We start from the raw sequence: 18,511 nt of genomic DNA, 5'->3' as shown, positions 1-18,511 counted from the left end.
CTGGTTAGAATAGTATCTGAACTTGAGCCTTGGAGGTGGAGTGGAAAGAACTTGGAAGGTTTAGGCAGTTTAAATTCAGCTCCATTTGTGACTGAGCAGGCAAGCTAGAGGGGTCTGTCTCAAGAGAGATGCTTGATAAGGGTGAGGAATCAAATGCAAGTACACAGTGCACAGTACTTCCTTTTAGTCCATGATTTTTCCAGAGTGACTTCTAGATGCAGACTTTCTCAAGCTCTTTCCCTACATCCCAGGTGGATGCGTGCCTTGGGAAATAGGCCTGTTTGAGTCCTATTTCCATCTACTGACAGAACCAATTCAAATGGACAGCTTATTTTACCAATAAAACAGGGTAACACTTAAGGTCCAAAGAAAGGTAAAATGCCAAATAAAAGGACCAAATACCTTTCCTGTAACGGTAGGGACATACCCCTAAGACCCTTGAACCACACCTCTTCTTGCTGGTCTCTGCTAGCCAGGCCTTTTGAGGACCTCCTCTAATCTCAGTAGGAATGTGTGCTCTAGGGTCAGGCCTTCGCTAGCCCCCACCCCCATCACCTGAGCAGTTCTCCAGTGCGGCCTCATCACCATAGCACTGGGATCACTGGACAACCTGCTAGAAATTCTGACCTACTGAATTCCAGAGTGGGATTTTTGCACCTAGTGGTTGGTCTGAGAGCCTCAGATTGGTGGCTTTCAATCCAAGGTAGTCCATGCCCACTGAGAGGGGCCTGGGCGTGTTCACAGCGGAGGGTGGAGAGGGGCCCACGTTCTCCAGAAGGGAACAGGTTGAAGCCAGGGATGCTAAACTGTACCTACACGCCAGGAGTAGTCTTTCTGGGGAAACCATTCAATAGCTTATGCCTTACCCACGGAGGGCAGCCAGATGATTAAAGGATTATCAGACGGAGGACAAGTAGTCCTTGTCCAAGTCTCACAGAGGCATTATTTTATACACTTTCTCACAGTCTCTCCTCACCCACCACCCAACGTCTCATATGAATGTTTATTCCCAGTCTGATAATACATGCCGTAGGCAGACAAGCACTTTTTTTGGGGGGGTATTTTTAATGACTGAAACAAAACAGATTTAAAACCGCAGCTTCTGGAAGAACCATTTGTTCTTGCCGGTCTTGTACCTAGAGGGAAAAAAAGGACACCAATGAGAACAGTGAAACTAAATTCCCTTCATGCAGGATAGGGGTGCCATACTCCAACAACTACTACCGAAGTGATTTACCTCTCCTCAAACTTGACCTTGGCCTCTCGCCGGGCCTTACGTTTAAGAGCAGGGTCTCTGAAGACATCCTTGTTGACGACAGTTTTGTCCAAGGGAATATCCACAGAGTATCTGGGGACAAGAGTGGGGGAGGAAGATCAGCCCACATGTGGCCAGGGCCTTCACAGCCCAAGCACTCCCGGGGTCCTGGGGTGGCAGGGTCGGCCTCCACAGGAGCAATCCGCAAAAGCTCTGCTGAAGTCCTGAGGGTATTTTTTTTTTTTTTTAGAAACTGCCAACTTAAAAAGACTCAAGCCATTAAAATACTTCACATTTCATTCTCAACTTTCCAGTGACTATTTTTCTGGCTAAGAACTGTCACTTTATTAAATCTTCTTCACTACAATCATGGTGGCTGGATAGCTTCTATTTGGAGCTATTTTATTTAGTGGTGTTCAAGTTGTGCCCAGGGAAGGGGTTAGCCTCATAAGAATGCAAAAGCTGGGTGACTAGTTATGGTGCCCGATACTGTGAAAGGCCAGGAACTCCAGGGCTTGAAAGCGAAATGAGATTAGTTGGAGGGAGGCTTGCTTTCCTTTACTTTTCAACAATTTCTGAAAGCCTATAAAAACTATCCTTGAAAGGTGGAATAGGGGGCACCTGGGTGGCTGAGTTGGTTAAGCCAACTTCGGCTCAGGTCAGATCTCACGTTCGTGGGTTTGAGCCCCGCGTCGGGCTCTGTGCTGACAGCTAGCTCAGAGCCTGGAGCCTGCTTCCGGTTCTGTGTCTCCTTCTCTCTCTGCCCCTCCCCCTCTCATACTCTGTCTCTCTCTGTATCAAAAAATAAATAAAAACATTTAAAAAAAAGTGGAATAGTGGAAGACAGCAGGCCAGATTCTGTGCCTGTATTTAACGTGACTGCAAACAAATGAAGCAATCTTTACCCAAACTTCGCTTAGAAGAGATTTTTCAATCCTGCCCGGCCAAGACAGGGAAGTCACCACGGAAAATGACAGAACACAGCTCCACATTAAATTAAAGAGGCATCACTGGAGGGGCGCCTGGCTGGCTTGGTCGAGCACCCAACTTCAGCTCAGCTCAGGATCTCACAGCTCATGGGTTCAAGTCCCACGTCGGGCTCTGTGCTGACAGCTCAGAACCTGGAGCCTGCTTCAGATTCTGTCTCTCTCACTCTCTTTCTGCCCCTCCCTGGCTTGTGCTGTCTCTCAAGAATAAACAAATCTTAAAAAATTAAAAAAAGGCAACATTTGAAACCATGACCATGAAGTTACACATGAAAATGTCTCTTCCCCACACTGGAATGGCTGCAAAATTGAAAGCGGTCTCCTTATTCAGCAGGCCAGAGAGGAGTGAAAAGAAAGTTACTTTCATAACCATTCTTTTATGTTTTTTATTTATTTTTGAGAGATAGAAAGAGACAGCGCGAGCCTGGGAGGGTCAGAGAGAGAGGAAGATACAGAATCTGAAGCAGGCTCCAGACTCTGAGCTAGTTGTTAGCACAGAGCCCAACGCAGGGCTGGAACCCATGAACCGTGAGATCATGACCTGAACCGAAGCTGGATGCTTAACCGACTGAGCCACCCAGGTGCCCCTCATAACCATTCTTGATAGACTCACCTTGTGGGCATGAGGTGATTGTAGTTATAAACTTTCACAAAAGACTTGATCTTTGACCTCTTGGCAATTTTCTTCTTGCCCATGGCAGCTGTCACTTTGCGGGGATAGCGGTCAATTCCAGCCACCAGAGCATGGCTGTAGGGACGGTCGGAGGTGCCATCATCAATGTTCTGAACAGGTAGGAATCACATGTTACTGAGGGCCTGTTTAGGTGCTGTGCTAAATGCAGTACATGTATCCAAAGATTACCCCCACTCCCAATCTGAGACCCACTGCTGGAAACACTGCAAAAGGCCGACGTTCCGAGTGCCACACTAGATGCCCAAGCAGTAACAGGGTCGTGTTCATTCCCACAAGAATCTGGAAAAGCTTGTGGGAGGTTTAAAAGGAACAACTGTTAGCATTTAGGGTACGTTTGCTTTCTATCAAGCACTGGTTCTTAGGACTTTACATCTTAGCTTCCTCTACAATTGCACAGCTACTTGGCCTAACCAAAATCGAGTCTCGGACAGACGGCGGAAGGAAGACCCAAGGTGGCCCAGTGGTCCCACAACAGCCAAAAGCAACGTGTGTGGCTGGAGCTTAAGAAAATCCCGCAAGAGGCCACAAATGGAAGGCAGAAGGCAAAGAGGGAAGGGCTAGAATATGCCAAGTGATCATTCCGACTAGGAACAATTGCTCCTCGTTTTACAGAATCCCAGCTCCAGCACTTAATGTTTTACTTAATGAATTCCTTAACGTCTCTGGACATCAGCCGTAGAAAAGAATCCCCTACGGTTACCTCAAGGACCGGGCATGACACCACCTGGAAGGCAGTGCCAGATAGCAAGCGAGGGCTCGATAAACACTGGGCATTATTATTTTGTAAAGCCTCTTTAGTTGAGGACGCATCGTATGTTACCCGCCCAACTGAACCCCCACCTCTTTGTCTTCTGCACCTTCCTCTCTCAAACGCCCTTATGCATTCACTCCCACCCGCAACGCTCTAGGGACCAGTGCCAAGCTAGCTCCTGACTTCCACGCTTGCAGGCCCTCCGACACCAGCCCAGTTCCCGGGATGTAGGCGCGCAGAGGCTCGCGAGGCGGATACCTTCACGATGACCGCCTTGCGTCCGGAGTAGCGTCCGGCCAGGACCAGCACCACCTTCCCGGGTTTCATGAATTTGCCCATCTCTGCAGAAGAAGGAAAAGGGGCCGTTCAGAAACCCGCAAGCTGAGAATGTGGGCCCTGAAGCCAAGGCGGCGTTCACGGTCTCGGCCCAGGAAGCCCGCGGGCCCCTGATCGCAAGACAGGATCGCTACGAAGTCGCCAGAGACCGGGCAACGTAAAGCGCCCGGCGCCACCCCGCAACTCGACCCCCAGGCCGCGGATGGCAGCGGATTGGAACATCCTGCTCGAGGTTCTACTTACCGACACCAGCACTCAAGCCTACAGCAGAAAGGAAGAAGGGACACTTCCGCTAACCTTTCACCTCGGGGAGAGTGACCTCACATCCGGTCTCGCCCCTCACGCTTCGCCCCACCTCTTGAAAGCCTTTACGGGCGGAAGAAGCTCTTACGGAGAGAGCCGGACCTGGGCGCTCGTTTATTCAAATCAAACTTTATTAGTAGCTTCAGCGGTAGGCAAGAGCAAAGGAGTCCGTCCAGCGTAGGTGGGAAGAGCAAAGAAGACTCTAAAACGCGCAGACTTTTGACTCTGCTGCTCTGTTGCACCCCTTGGTTGTAGTTCCTTTTTCTGGCGCTAGAAGGGGACACAGTTTGAAATAGATTTTTATGGCTTGCAAGAGTCAGAGAGCAAATTAGGACTTGTATTAGTGTGCATTTTTAGGCGTAAGAGGGGAGAGACAAAGATCAATTAGGCAAGGGTGCGTACCCCCACTATTTAGAATCTAGTGATGTCACAGACATTACCGACTAGAATAAGCAGTAAGGAAGGTGCAGGATGATGATGGTGATAATCACTGAGCACCTACTCTGTGCTAGGCTTTTCAGGTAAACCGACAGCATATTTAATCCCCACAATTATGCATCTTGTGCATTTTCCTTCTATTTAGACATGAAGAAGTTGAAATTTAGAGGATAAGTTACCGATATGTGAGGTTGACCCTGATCAGCAGCATAGATGAGATTCAAATCTAGGTTTGAACCCAGGCCTAGCCGGTTTGCAACTGGAATTACTTCCCTTCACTCACTGGAAGAGTGTTCCTTCCTTCCTCCCTCCCTCCCTCCCTCCTCTTTTTCTTTCTTTTCTTCTCCTCTCTCTCTCTCTCCTTATTTTTTTAAATGTTTTATTTATTTTTGATACAGAGAGAGAGCATGAGAGGGGGAGAGGCAGAGAGAGGAGGAGATACAGAACCAGAAACAGGCTCCAGGCTCTGAGCTAGCTGTCAGCACAGAGCCCGATGCAGGGCTCGAACCCACGAACGTGAGATCTGACCTGAGCCGAAGTTGGAGGTTTAACCGACTGAGCCACCCAGGCACCCCTCTCCTTATTTTTTAAAGTAGGCTATGTGCCCAATGTGGGGCTTGAACTCAGGACCCTGAGAGCAAGAGTCACATGCTTTACCAGATAAGTCAGAAGGTGTCCCTGGAAGTGGTGTTTTTGTTTTTGTTTTTTTTTTTAAATATAGTTTAGGGGTGCCTGGGTGGCTTGGGCGGTTAAGCCTCTGACTTCAGCTTCAGGTCATGATCTCACGATTTGTGGGTTCGAGCTCGCATCAGGCTCTGTGCTGACAGCTAGCTCAGAGCCTGGACCCTGCCTTCAGATTCAGTGTCTCCCTCTCTCTCTGACCCTCCTCTCTCTCTGACCCTCCCCTGCTCACACTCTGTCTCTAAACTAAATAAAAACATTAAAAAATATAAGGCGCCTGGGTGGCTCAGTCGGTTAAGCCTCCGACTTCGGCTCAGGTCAGATCTCACGTTCGTGGGTTCAAGCCCCGCGTCAGGCTCTGTGCTGACAGCTAGCTCAGAGCCTGGAGCCTGCTTCCGGTTCTGTGTCTCCTTCTCTCTCTGCCCGTCCCCCTCTCATGTTTGTCTCTCTCTGTATCAAAAATAAATAGAACATTAAAAAAAATTAAAATAGTCTATTGTCAAGTTGGTTTCCATATAACAACCAGTGCTCATCCCAACAAATGCCCTCCTCCATGCCCATCACCCATTTTTCCCTCTCCCCCACCCCCTATGAACCCGCAGTTTGTTCTCAGTATTGAAGAGTCTTTTATGGTTTGCCTCCCTCCTCCTCCTTAACTATTTTTCCCCCTTCCCTATGGTCCTCTGTTAAGTTTCTCCTGTTCCACATATGAGTAAAAACATATGCTGTCTTTCTCTGCCTGACTTATTTCACGTAGCATAATACTCTTGAGTTCCATCCATGTTACTACAAACGGCCAGATTTCATTCTTTCTCATTACCATCCTGGAAGTGTTTTTAGATGGTTCTTTACTTGCCTTAGGAGTTCAAGAGAAAGGGAAACCATCTTACAGTTTTTGCTTATCAGAACATTGAAGAATCTATAGAGTTGTTCTTGGGCAAGATATGAGAACAATCAGGGTTTCATCAATTGTCCTCTTAAGCCTCTCCAGGGACGTTTCCCTGCAACCAAGACCCCATTCCAGTGCTTTATCACAATAATTATTTACTTGTATTTCTATATTCAATTAAAATCTTTTGTTTTGGGGCACTTGGGTGGTTCAGTCAGTTGAAGCATCCGACTTGAGTTCAGGTCATGATGTCATGGTTTGTGGGTTCACCTCCATATCGAGCTCTGCGCTAACAGCTCAGAGCCTGAAGCCTGCTTCGGATTCGGTGTCTCCCTCTCTCTCTCTCTGCCCCTCCGCCCTCTCTCTCAAAACTAAACTTAAAAAATTTTTAAAATAAAGATCTTTTGTTTTAATTTGGAATAAGACATTTTAGAATTGGAAGGTACCTCCAGAGATCTCCACTCTGGCCTCTGAGAGGATGGGTCTAGAGCAGCACAGAGATGGTGGTGCAAGAGCAAGTTCTCATTCTCATTCCCTTGCTGCCCCGCCCCGCCCTGTCCGTTTCCACCTTCACCGTCTGCTCCCAGCCTGCTGCTCACTCTTTCGGAAAAACGGAAACCAAACCCGGAAATTTCATAATTGCCCTGGACTCTTCTCACACTCTCCAAATCAAATTAGTACTAAATCTTCTGAATTTTCCCTTGTCTTTTTAAATCTTTTCTGTCCTTTTCCACCTGCTCCCTAACTGATCTAGCCTCAGATCTTTTTCTCTTCCTCCTCAAAAAAATTTTTAATGTTTATTTATTTTTGAGAGACAGAGCATGAGCAGGGGAGGGGCAATGAGAGAGAGGAAGCCACAGAATCCAAAACAAACTCCACTGTCAGCATACAGTCAGATTTGGGGCTCGAATTCATGAACCGCAAGATTAGGGCCTGAGCTGAAGGCAGACACTTAACCAACTGAGGCACTCAGGGACCCCTCTTCTCCTCAAACTTAAAAAAATTTTTTTAAATGTTTATTTTTATTTATTGATCATGACCTGAGCTGAAGTCAGATGCTCAACTGACTGAGCCATCCAGGTGTCCAAAAATGTTTATAATTATTATTTTTTTGAGAGACAGAGTGCAGTCAGGTGAGGGGCAGAGAGAGAGGGAGACACAGAATCAAAAGCAGGCTCCAGGCTCTGAGTTGTCAGCGTAGAGCCCAACGCGGGGCCTTGAACCCAGGAACCAGGAGATCATAACCTGAGCTGAAGTCGGATGCTTTAACCAACTGAGCCACCCAGGTATCCCTTCTCCTCAAACTTTTATGTGAATCAGAATTGCTTGCTATGTTTATGAAGATGGATTTCCAACCTAGGAGATAATTTCAGTCTGGAGTGCAGCCATACAGGATCTATAGAGCTCATTTTGGGGAGTTTCCCTCAACATAATAACTCTTAAATCCCCCATTTGTGTGCTTGAAGTCCTTCATTGGCTTTGTGGACTGAAGCTTAAATTCATCTTTCCTTTCCTGCAGCCTAAATTCCTTACTCTTCCACATCCTCACATATCATTCCCTCTGCCCCTCCCCCCCGCCCCCCGCCAACTACTGAAATATCCAACCTCTTTTGAGCCCTGGGGTCTTTATTCAGGTGGGTCCGTGTGTCTTTATTCTCCTCCACTGCAACCAGGCAAAACCCTATCCACATCCATCCTTCAAGGCCACTCCAAAGTCCTGCCAGGCAGAATCCTTCTCTTCATTCTGTGCTCCCTCTGCAATCCAATCCATACTCAGCTTTATTAAAGAACATACCTTATTTGGTTTGGACCAGTGGTTCTCAAAGTGTGGTTCCCAGACCAGCTGCATCAGTCTGGGATGTTTAGAACCTGGGAACTTAGAATTGTGTATTTCCAGGCCACATTCCAGAATTATGGAATAAAAATCTATAGGATGGGACCCAGCAATTTTTGTTCTAACAAGTTACCCAAATCTCCAGTTTCCTTAGTTAGATTGTGTCTTCCTTGAGGGCAGTGGGTATGTTTTATTTATCTCTTTCCCCAATATCTAGCCTGGCCCAGGAAGTTGGCAGGCATTCAAGAATGAATGAATGCAGAACACCTTAGAAATCTTTTTTTCTAAGATTTTAAGTAACCTCAGCAGCTAACGTGGGGCTTGAACTTATTACCCGGAGGTCAAGAATTGCACGCTTACCAACTGAGCCAGCCAACTGCCTCCACCTTAGAAATCTTTTTTTAAATCTTAGAAAAGATTAGAAATCTTTAAGAATGTTTTTGCAGGGGTGCCTGGATGGCTCAGTCGGTTAAACATCTGACTCTTGGTTTTGGCTCAGGTCGAGATCTCACGGTTCATGAGTTCAAGCCCCACATAGGGCTCTGTGCTGACAGTGCAGAGCCTGCTTGGGATTCTCTCTCTCCTTCTCTCTGCCCCTTCTCCGCTCGGTCTCCCAAAATAAATAAACTTAAGAAAGTTAAAAAAAATGTTTTGCAGATTGTACTTTTATAACAATGGAGCCTGCACTTTTATGGATACATATCCATGACTTCTTTTCATCCTGTCTTGCCTATGCTTAGACCTAGGCTGACTGTTCCCTTCTCTCCTCCCTTGTCCTGTGTGCCTCACCCCAAGCTAAGGACAGAGTTCTGCCTTAAGTGACTATGCAGATGACGTCAGTGACTAGCAGCCATGTGACTGCTGGGATGCTGGCAGGGCAGCTTTGTCTCCGTTTCTACATTGTCTTCACGTTTCATGAAGGACTTGGCAGCAGAGTGGCTGTCTGTCCATCTCCTTGTGGCCTAGTCCCTTGGAAGCTGAAATTTCTGGTGGGCATGTGGGAAAAACCTCCTCTTCCCCAACCTGATGGTGGAGCGAGGGGGTGGGTAAAGGAGAGAGAGGAACAAAAGATCTAGAAGCAGCATGATATGATGGGATAGCACGATGGAATATGAAGACCACAGGATTTGGATTCAGGCAACTTGAGTACAAATCTCAGCTCTTCCATCACAAAAACTTGGACCAAATATTTAGCCTCAGTTTACTCAGCTATAAAATGGGGATAATATCGTCTTGTCTTAGAGGTAGTGAGGATTCAATTGGGATAACCTATGAAAACCTTCCCACCATGCTTATGGTACAAATTAGAATCAAAATCTTGATACAAATTAGTCTTTGTAAGGATTAGCAAAACACTGGGGCTGGGCCATATAGCCACAGCAGTTACCATCTGCCCCAAATAATATCTAGACTAATGGACTTAAAAGTGCCAGCTTCAACAGTAGCAGGTAAGGTGAGGTTTGCTGTGGGAGTGGACTGTGTGGCTGGGCGAGATGGGATGATGTTTGGGAGAAAAAACACGACCAAAGTTGAGCCGATCCAGGATTGTGGGTCAAGAAGAGGCAGAAAGGCCCAGAGCATGGTGTCGCTCAAGGAAATACTGATCTGGATCAGATGGGCTAATAATGCACAGACTTATAAACCAAAGCAAGAGTCTCTAAGGTCTTCCAGAGAAGCTACATAAAATACTATGATTTTATTAGCAACCGCAGATCTGTCATTTTCCACATTTTACAATTATCCTGTTTCACACAGGATGCCTAATTCTAGTGAATTATCAATAATACATTTAAATACCATGTTGCTGAAAAAATTAAGTTAAAATGCACTATGTAATAGTGCAGACACAAAGTGCAGCTGGCAATGTAATACATGAAACAATGCTGAATCAGTAGTGTTGAGATTCCATTTGGTTTTTCAGAAAGGGATATCTACCTGGCCCATCTTTGGTCAGTTCTGAAGTAGTATGCAAGCTGAATGATAAATATGAACTAAAAAGGCTAAAATACTGAAGACCAAATAGGATCACTCTAGAGTCCGTTTTACAAGGAAATGCTCAGTCCCTTGTCTGTCAACAGGGATCGCTGTAGTCCCTAACCCCCTCCCCGCCACCGCTGTGGTACCCACTGGATGGTCAGACCCCCTCCATCATCCAGCCTCCAGAACAAATGGAATCACAGTCCTGGGAGGAGCTGCTGCTGGTCACTGAAGGGTGTTCCCATTCACACTGGACTTGGGGGAGGGGGCAAGATTTCTGTTGAGGAGTACATCTCTAACGAATTTACTTCCAAAAGGGTGTGTCCACATCTTGCGGGGAGGTGTGTACAGGAGAGGTTGTTGGCCAGAGGACGTGGCACCAGTCACTGGTGGTCATTCCTCATAAAGGGCCAGCTCCAGAATCAAAAGACCATCATCTGTGCCGTGAAAGGACCACCACCTTGTCGGGAACAGATTTCAGTTCTTATCCACAGACTCACACCGGGCCTAACAGTGGTGAACCCCCTCAGAAGTGCTGTGGTGAACCCCCTCAGAAGTGCTGTTATCCGATATCCTCAGTCCCAGTTTGAGAGGCAACTAAGGAATGTACATAACCTTCCCCGACCTTGGGGTCAGGAAGAAAAGGGGTGTCTGTATTCATAAAAGGAATTTAAATTCTGGCCTCAGGGTTCTCTCGAACCTGCTCTGAGTGAAGGAATCCGGCTCCCGGCTTGGGTGACAAGAGCCTCGAGTGGACTGTGTTCCAGGACCGACAATTCACTCATGTTGTCACTCACCACCATAAAGAGAACGGCTAGAGCGACCTGGGTTTTAAAAACTCAGACGTGGCACAAGAGGTACACTGACTATGCCGCAGCTGATTTCTTTTACACAGGCTCAAAAACACGTGCCCAGACGTTACACGCTGGGGCAGAACCTTTTAATGGGAGGGTTTCTGGCATTTCTTTCTGAGATGCTAAGTTGGAAAACAGACTTCACAGTCATTTGGCAAGGAAATGGTCTTTAAACCCCTCCTCCTGTTTGTTTCTACCCTAGAAGACTAACCATCTCTTCGTACCCTACTGAGGGCCGTGCTGGTGTGGGGCCAGGGCACTCTCCTCAAAAGGCATCTTTGATGTTCTTGAGCTGGCGCACGGCCAGGTCTACAGGGAGGCTGAACTTGAGGCTGCTGAGGCGACTGAGCAGGTTGAGGGCGCTCTCAAAGCCTGTGTGCGCCATGTAGCTCCAAGGCTGGTAGTGGGGCTCGATGAGCGACCCCGACTTGCAGATCAGGTTCACCCAGGACACGAGCCGCTGCTCATTGAGTGCCATGCACACCAAGGCCTTCAGCTCCGAGTCTGCGCTGCGCTTAAAAGGGTCGTGCTCCGTCAGCACCATGTGGATGGCGGTCAGTAAGCTCTGCTTGGGGGTCACCACGGCGCCGCCCATGACCGGCAGGGCAAAGGACTGGGAGAGCTTCCGAGCCGGGGATTCCACATAGGCACGGCCGTTCTTAGCATGGTAGTACTTGACAAAGAGCTCCCATGGGTGCATGGCCTCGGGGGCCGAGGAGAAGGCTGGCAGCAAACAAGCAATGGGGGCCATGACAAGGCTCATCCCCGGCGACGAGGCGTAGAGGCCGTGGGCCAGCAGGTCCCGTACTGCCACCGTCAGCTCCTTCCGCACGGCCGTGGTCAGCTCGTCCTTGCCTCCCAGAGACAGGTCCTGGAGGCTGGCGGAGGTGATGACGTGCTCGTGCGGCTGGTGCCTCAGGGCCAGCTGCTTCACTCTGTCTACGGACACCTCCAGCCTCTTCAGCAAGGGGGAGTAGTCCCTGTCAGCCTGGCTCCTCTGCCACAGGGTTTGTGGGATCTGGCCCGTGGTGCAACCGAACTGGCTAACGGCAAAGATCTGCAGCACTGCCAGCGCGCGCCGCATGAGGTGCAGCCCTGTCTCCTGAACCTTCTTCACGTCGTCTGCCTTTGCTGTTTAGAAAAGGCAGCGCCTCGTCAGTCAGGGTGACGCTGGCACAGGGGTACATTCAACAAGTCACGAGCTGGGACCCGGTCCTGCTTCTGAGCTACAGTACGGGTCCCACAGGAAGCCAAAGCCACTTAGGATGTTGCTGGGCTTAACTGTTTGGGGTTAGTAATAGCTACACTGTGATTCACGTGCCAAATAACTGGCTCGGTTAAGTGTACAATTCAGGGATTTTTAGTATGTTTACAGAGCTGTGCACCCAGCATCCCCCAAAGAATCCCTGTACCATTAGCATTTCCCATTCCCACTCCTCCCCAGCCCCTTAAGCCCCCAAAGCCACAGGTAACTGCTGATCTACTTCCTACCTTTCTCCATTAGCCTGTTCTGGAAGCTGTACTTACTTTTGCTGTTTCCTGGAGGCAGTCTGCTGCTGTCAGCTCTGGTGGCGCCACTGCCGGTCTTGCCACTGGCCTTGCACTCACAGCGTGCACTGTCCGCCTGCAGGGGGCTTCCCACTTCATCTGTAATCAGGAGTTACAAAGGGGAGGAAAATGAAATTTAAAAAAATTTTTTTTAGGTCTTTATTTTGAGAGAGAGAGAGAGGGAGATAGAGAGTGAGCAGGGGAGGGGCAGAGAGAGAGGGAGACACCAAATCCGAAAACAGGCTCCAGGCTCTGAGCTGTCAGCTTGAACCCACGGGGTTTGATGTGGGGCTTGAACCCACGAACTGTGAGATCGTGACTTGAGTTGAAGTCGAACGCTTAAAGGACTGAGCCACCCAGGTGTTCCAGAAAATGAATATTTCCTAGTGCCTTCTACATGATAAGACTTTTACAAATACCATCTGATTTGTGTGGAACAGTGACTGGCTCAATAAATATTTGCTGAATGAAGGAAGCGTGAATCATTTCCCAGGTGAGGAGAGTGGGACTAAAGAGGTTAGGAGCCTGCCCAAGGACCCGAGGCCAGGAAGTGGCAGAGCCGGGATCTGAACTATCTGTTTCTAGAATCCATGTTCTTGGGGCATCTGGCTGGCTCGGTAGGAGAAGCGTGTGACTCTTGACCTTAGGGTTGTGAGTTCGAGCCCCGCACTGGGTGTAGAGATTTCTTAAAAATAAAATCTAAAAAAAAAAAAAAAAATTCCGTGTTCTTTCCATTCTCCCGTGCTGGCTCCCTTACTGAGTGATCACACCTCCTACACAGTACATGACGAACTGGCACATTTAGGTACCAGTACTCGGGTTACATACAATCATTATGACATCTGTCCACCCTGCTCTTCCCATCCCTTCCTCTGACCTTGGATGAAGTTGATGAACATCTCGAGGTCTCGGATCTGAGTCTTCAGCTGCTCAACCAACTGCTCTTTCACTCGGGCCGGGTTGACGATCTGAGCCACCGCTGCATCCACACGCTGCCGAAGCTCCTCGGTGGACAGTGAACTGATGTCCTCGTTCAGATTCATGTCCAGTTTCTTTATTAGCTCATCTATGATCACCTATCAGGACCACAAGCGACGGGCACACCCTTTAGAATTTTCAAGGAGGGTCAGGAAGGGGAATGTTTGCTAGTGTGCTTCCTGCCTTCAAATGGAAATCAAAGACAGACAGAACTCCCAAACCTGGGAGAGGACGCGATGCAACTGCTGATCAAGGTGAGAGCATAGGACTCGTTCTCCTATAGTAACAAGGACATTGGCTCCTCTCAGACGGAAACGGCTCTCCCACTGCACATTCCCGACCAGGCCGGGCAACTTTCAGGAGAACAACAGTGTGAACAATCCAAAGTGGCCGGTGGTCCAAAAAGCTTCACAGCTTTCCCCAAGGCCTCCAAGAGAATAAATATGGATTTCCTTTAGTTTCTAGTCCTTTTCATCCCTTCTTGCCTGACTCAAGGCAACTTAAAAAAAAAAATCTCTACTCAACATCAAAGTGCATTATAGTCAAAATATCCTAGTGACAATATCTGGAACAGTTTGAAATCCAGTTACTGTAACTCGAGCCACGCCAGAGAAACAGCCACACCACAGTGACACACACGTCTGTGGGAGACCGTAGCTGTGTTTCTGCTGGCAGATTTACCTGCCTACCCAGGCGTTGCTTAAATAAATACGGCATTAAACCCCGTCTGGACTCCTGGAATCTTTATCAATGGGTGGTGGGGAAAAAGCTGATTTACACTGGAGGAGATGCCCTAGCAGAACTGTCTTATCACTCAAATGAAAAACTATGATTGTTATTATTTTATATTACTACTATTATTACTAATAACCACCAAAAAGAGCTCATGATCATATTATAAAGCTTTGGAGTTTGTGTTTCCATGTGCGTATAAAGATTCGTCCCGTTTCCCTTTGATTTGGGCCGGCAAAGGGATTCTCAGCAAGGCCATGGGTGAAGGACTACCGGAAGGGACAAGGTAACCTCAGGTAGTGATGGCGCCTCTCCGGTGTCTGCTCACCCGCTGTCTTTCCAAGACCACGGACTGTGGCAGGGAGTCGTAACTGCCCTCTTGATAGGCAAATGTTTCCAGGTCATCCAGCTGGGTTTTGAGCTGCAGTATGAGTTCTTTCTGCTTCTCCCTTTGGGTTTCCCGACGGTCCCGTTTTTCCTGCTCACTCTAAGACAAGAAAATACTCAGGTCTATTTCATGGGAAAAGGAAAAATAAGGGCACATTCAGAATCCTCTCAAGCTAATCATGACTGCTAAAACATAAAGTGTTTCCAAATAATCCCAGTGGAATGCAGAATTCATAGATAGATTCGAAAATGAGAATAATGATTTCACCCAGGGAAATTTATTAAATGTGTTTTCTTTAAAAAAGTATTTGCCCCTCATTGGAAATAAAATATGAATACAGTGGAGCCTTTTGTTAAGACAGACTTCCCGCCCCCATCCACAAAAGTCTAGTTAGGATTCAGACAATTTATCTTAGACAAGACAGCCCTCCCAGGAATTAAAAATGCTATCCTCCACAGCCAATTACCACAGATTAACTCCTGAATACTTTCTGCAGCCAAATTTTGCAAGGCAATCTAGAGATAAAGGTATAGAGAAAGGATTTATAACTTAAACTGTTTTCTTTATTCTTCCTATTCTTTAAATATTTTACTTTTTAATGATCTGTACATCCAAAATGGGGTTTGAACTCACAGCCCTGACATCAAGAGTCCTGTACTCTACCGACTGAACCAGCCAAGCACCCCTCATACGCAGTTTTCTTAAGATTCAAAGCCCTTCCAACGTATTATAGATACCTGCACAATCAGAAGAATTAAAGCAAGTACCTGGGCCAGTGAAAAACAAATCCAAAAGCCAAGTAACAGGGATGGGGAGGTAACTATGTTGAAAAAAAAATGTCTGGTAAGTGTCCCTGACCAGGGACTCCTTTCTCCACAGCTGGCAACCAGGTAGATTCTGCATTTAAATAATGAAAAACCCTTCAGGGTGGTAGAATCTTACCAATGTATTCTCAAAAACTAGTTCTTCCTTAACTTTCTTGATTATCAAAAACAAAGCAAAAAAAAAACAAGTCAGGTATAAGGCTGCATTAAAAATTTTTTTAATGTTTTATTTATTGTTGAGAGAGAGAGAGAGAGAGAGAGAGAGAGAGAGAGAGAGAGAGAGCGAGCATGCGTGTGAGCAGAGGAGGGTCAGCGAGAGAGAGACACAGAATCTGAAGACAGGCTCCAGGCTCTGAGCTAGCTGTCAGCACAAAGCCTGATGCGGGGCTTGAACCCACGAACCGTGAGATCATGACCTGAGCCGAAGCTGGACATTCAACCACTGGAGCCACCCAGGCGCCCCAAATGCTGCATTTTCAACCAGCAATCTATAGGATGTTAAACTTAACCTTCAAATGGAACTTACCCAGACCCTCCAGAAGATATTAGTCAGGACAAACGAAAAACATCAAATTCACTTTTTGTTCAAGCTCTTTAAAAGGCAACCCTCTTGCTTTACTCAACATGAAAGCAAGCCTTTTCTCAGGGCACTCCCTCTGCAAACCTTCCTGAGTACTGGCGTTTCTTAGAACCTTATTCCTACCCCCTGCTGAGCGAGGGCCTAGCCATCCTTCCAGTTTCCTGCATCTCCCGGGGGCAAAGCTGATCATTTCTCACTCTGTGTTGTGCACACACTTCTCTAGCACATGTCACATTATAATCTTTGTTGAGGATTCTGTCTCCCCCATTCTATGAACTCCTCAAGGGCAACGGCCTTGACTTTGTACCCACATTGCCTAGCATGGTGTCTGGCATAGGAAAAGCTCTCCATGCACATTGGCTCTATGTTACTGAACTAAAACAGATACAGAAGGACACATTCCAAATAGTGAGTTCTGACTGGAGGAAGCTCTCTAGCCAGCCCCAGGAGAAAGAACAGAGAAAGTCTGTTTTTGTATTCACTGTATCCCAACTTCGTGAAGCCAAGGAAGAAAACAAACAAATAAACAAAAAAACCCCAGCCATGAATCCCGATTCCGTTTTAATGAGTATTTCTGCTGACCATGGCAGCTACTGTGTGTTATTTATCGGAGTGTGGGGAAACAAGTGTGAGCTCTGGGTCAAGGCTACAAATAATGGAAATGATTTCCAGAATGAAGTGAGAGAAAGTACTGTTTTAAAAAAGTTTGGAAATAATAAGTAAACCATCTGGTTTAAACACGTCCCCCCATTTAGATATTTTATGTAACCTTCTGTGCATGCATTAGCTCATAAACAAGTGGTGCCAAAGTGGTATTTTGAGCAAGGTTTTTTTTGCCCCCTAATTTTTATTTATTTGAGAGTGGGCACAGGAGAGGGGCAGAGAGAGAGAGGTAGAGAGAGAATCCCAAGCAGGCTCTGTGCTGTCGGTGCAGACCCTGACGCAAGGCTCAATCTCACCAACCGTGAGATCATGACCTGAGCAGAAATCAAGAGTCAGACACTTAATTACCTGAGCCACCCAGGCGCCCAGTGAGCATCACTTTTTTTTTTTTTAAGTTTTACTCTGCTTCCAAAAGAGAAAACGAACAACCAAAAGAGAACCACATCCACACAGAAACTCTGATGCTTCTCACTCCCCAACAAGGGCCTGGTCACAGTAGTTCTTTTTACACCTTCTCCTCCATAAAAGTCTGGCAATTTGAGGTGGCTGCTCCTTGTGCAAGGAGCTGCGGGTATGTGGAGAGGGTGGAACAGCAAACAGGATTGCACTGGAAACATTTCAGGTTAAAATAAGCAAGTCAATATCTGCTACTGATAAGTCGTCTTGGTTAAACCCAGTTTAAGTTGGAAGAAAGCCACATATAGGTAGGAACTTGGAAGAATGAAAACGTGGAGAAGACGGCCATGTCCACAAGCTCTCTGCAGCTGTGCACTTCCAGAGATGGGCACGCAGACGCCCATTACTCAGTGGAGGCTAACTGAACGGACCTTGTCACAGTCACCAAAGGGGCCTCGTATAGAACACCTAGTTATTAGGCAGGATGGGCAACGAGGTTTAAAATACCAGCTGTAGGAAAGGCATATAATCAGGAGTTGTGTTTCTTTCATTTCCGAAGTGATCCTGCTGTTCAACAAAGCTCCCACCCTCACAACAGTCTAAAGATTAAAGACGTTTCCCGGATTCCAGGAAAGCAGGTACAAGAAGGAGACTGAAATTTCCATGGATTCCAATTCACTTAACCTTCATTAGCCAATGTTCTCAGCCCCCCGCCCCGCCCCGTTCGGGGCCCTGTATCAGCAAATGTGCTTGGGCCTTAGGTACTTTGAGGCCAAGGCAAGGCGAGAGGGGGTGGCACTGCTTTGGTTGGTCGCTCTGCGGCCCTCTGTACTCTTTGCTCACCACTCTTCCGTCCCGCACGTCACCACACCTCCATCTCTTTCCACACCTTAGGTGGGCACCCCTCACAGTGAGGTTCCAGGGTCTGTGTGTCCTCCTGCCCTTCAGCAGGGCTTGCACACCGGTCTCACCTCCCCATCTCGAACGCGCGAAGTACTCACCCAGACCAGCCGGCTTCTCACCGCGGCCCCCTCCGTCCGCGTCGGCATCGCCACCCACCCAACCTCCTAGGCTCCTGTCCCTCGGGGTCCGGCCCCAGCTGCTCACCTGATCCTCGCCCCGCAATCGTGGCCGGTCCCCTGGCAGGCCGTCGCCATCGTCGCTGGCGGGGTCCTCGGGCCCCCCATAGCCCAGGACGTGCGGGCAGCCGCGGAAGGCGAAGTCCTCGAGCTCGCGCAGGAGGCGCTGCTGCTCCGCGGGCGCGCCGCGCACCACCTGGCGCAGGCGGAACTGCACTTGCGCGAAGTGCGAGGACAGCGCGAGCAGCGCCGAGTCCAGCCGCCGCCGCTCAGCCTGCAGCCGCCGCAGCGTCCGGCCGGGCGAATCCGGAGGGGAGCCCGCGGC

The 18,511-nt window shown here is 48.0% G+C and overlaps 2 protein-coding genes across 2 annotated transcripts; both read right to left on the bottom strand.

Moving 5' to 3' along the window:
- Positions 1–984: 984 nt before the first annotated feature.
- RPL27 (ribosomal protein L27) lies at positions 985–4,372 on the bottom strand. Its single transcript, XM_029926934.1, has 5 exons — positions 4,266–4,372; positions 3,945–4,027; positions 2,855–3,024; positions 1,238–1,348; positions 985–1,136 (listed from the first exon to the last, which is right to left on the bottom strand). The coding sequence occupies exons 2-5, from the start codon at positions 4,023–4,025 to the stop codon at positions 1,088–1,090; spliced, it is 411 nt and encodes a 136-aa protein (XP_029782794.1). The 5' UTR covers positions 4,026–4,027; positions 4,266–4,372; the 3' UTR covers positions 985–1,087.
- A 5,460-nt stretch (positions 4,373–9,832) lies between these two features.
- On the bottom strand, positions 9,833–18,511 carry RUNDC1 (RUN domain containing 1; the record flags this gene model as incomplete). The annotated part of the gene is made up of 5 exons (XM_029927053.1): positions 9,833–12,129; positions 12,526–12,645; positions 13,424–13,622; positions 14,585–14,743; positions 18,215–18,511. Coding segments are annotated over 5 exons (1,641 nt in total), but the record flags the coding sequence as incomplete, so codon positions are not given.

Source organism: Suricata suricatta, chromosome 17 (genome assembly GCF_006229205.1).
Source record: "Suricata suricatta isolate VVHF042 chromosome 17, meerkat_22Aug2017_6uvM2_HiC, whole genome shotgun sequence".
NCBI classification, from domain to species: Eukaryota; Metazoa; Chordata; class Mammalia; order Carnivora; family Herpestidae; genus Suricata; species Suricata suricatta.
Note: the sequence above shows the minus strand (reverse complement) of the source record. Positions and strands in the feature narration are given on the sequence as shown.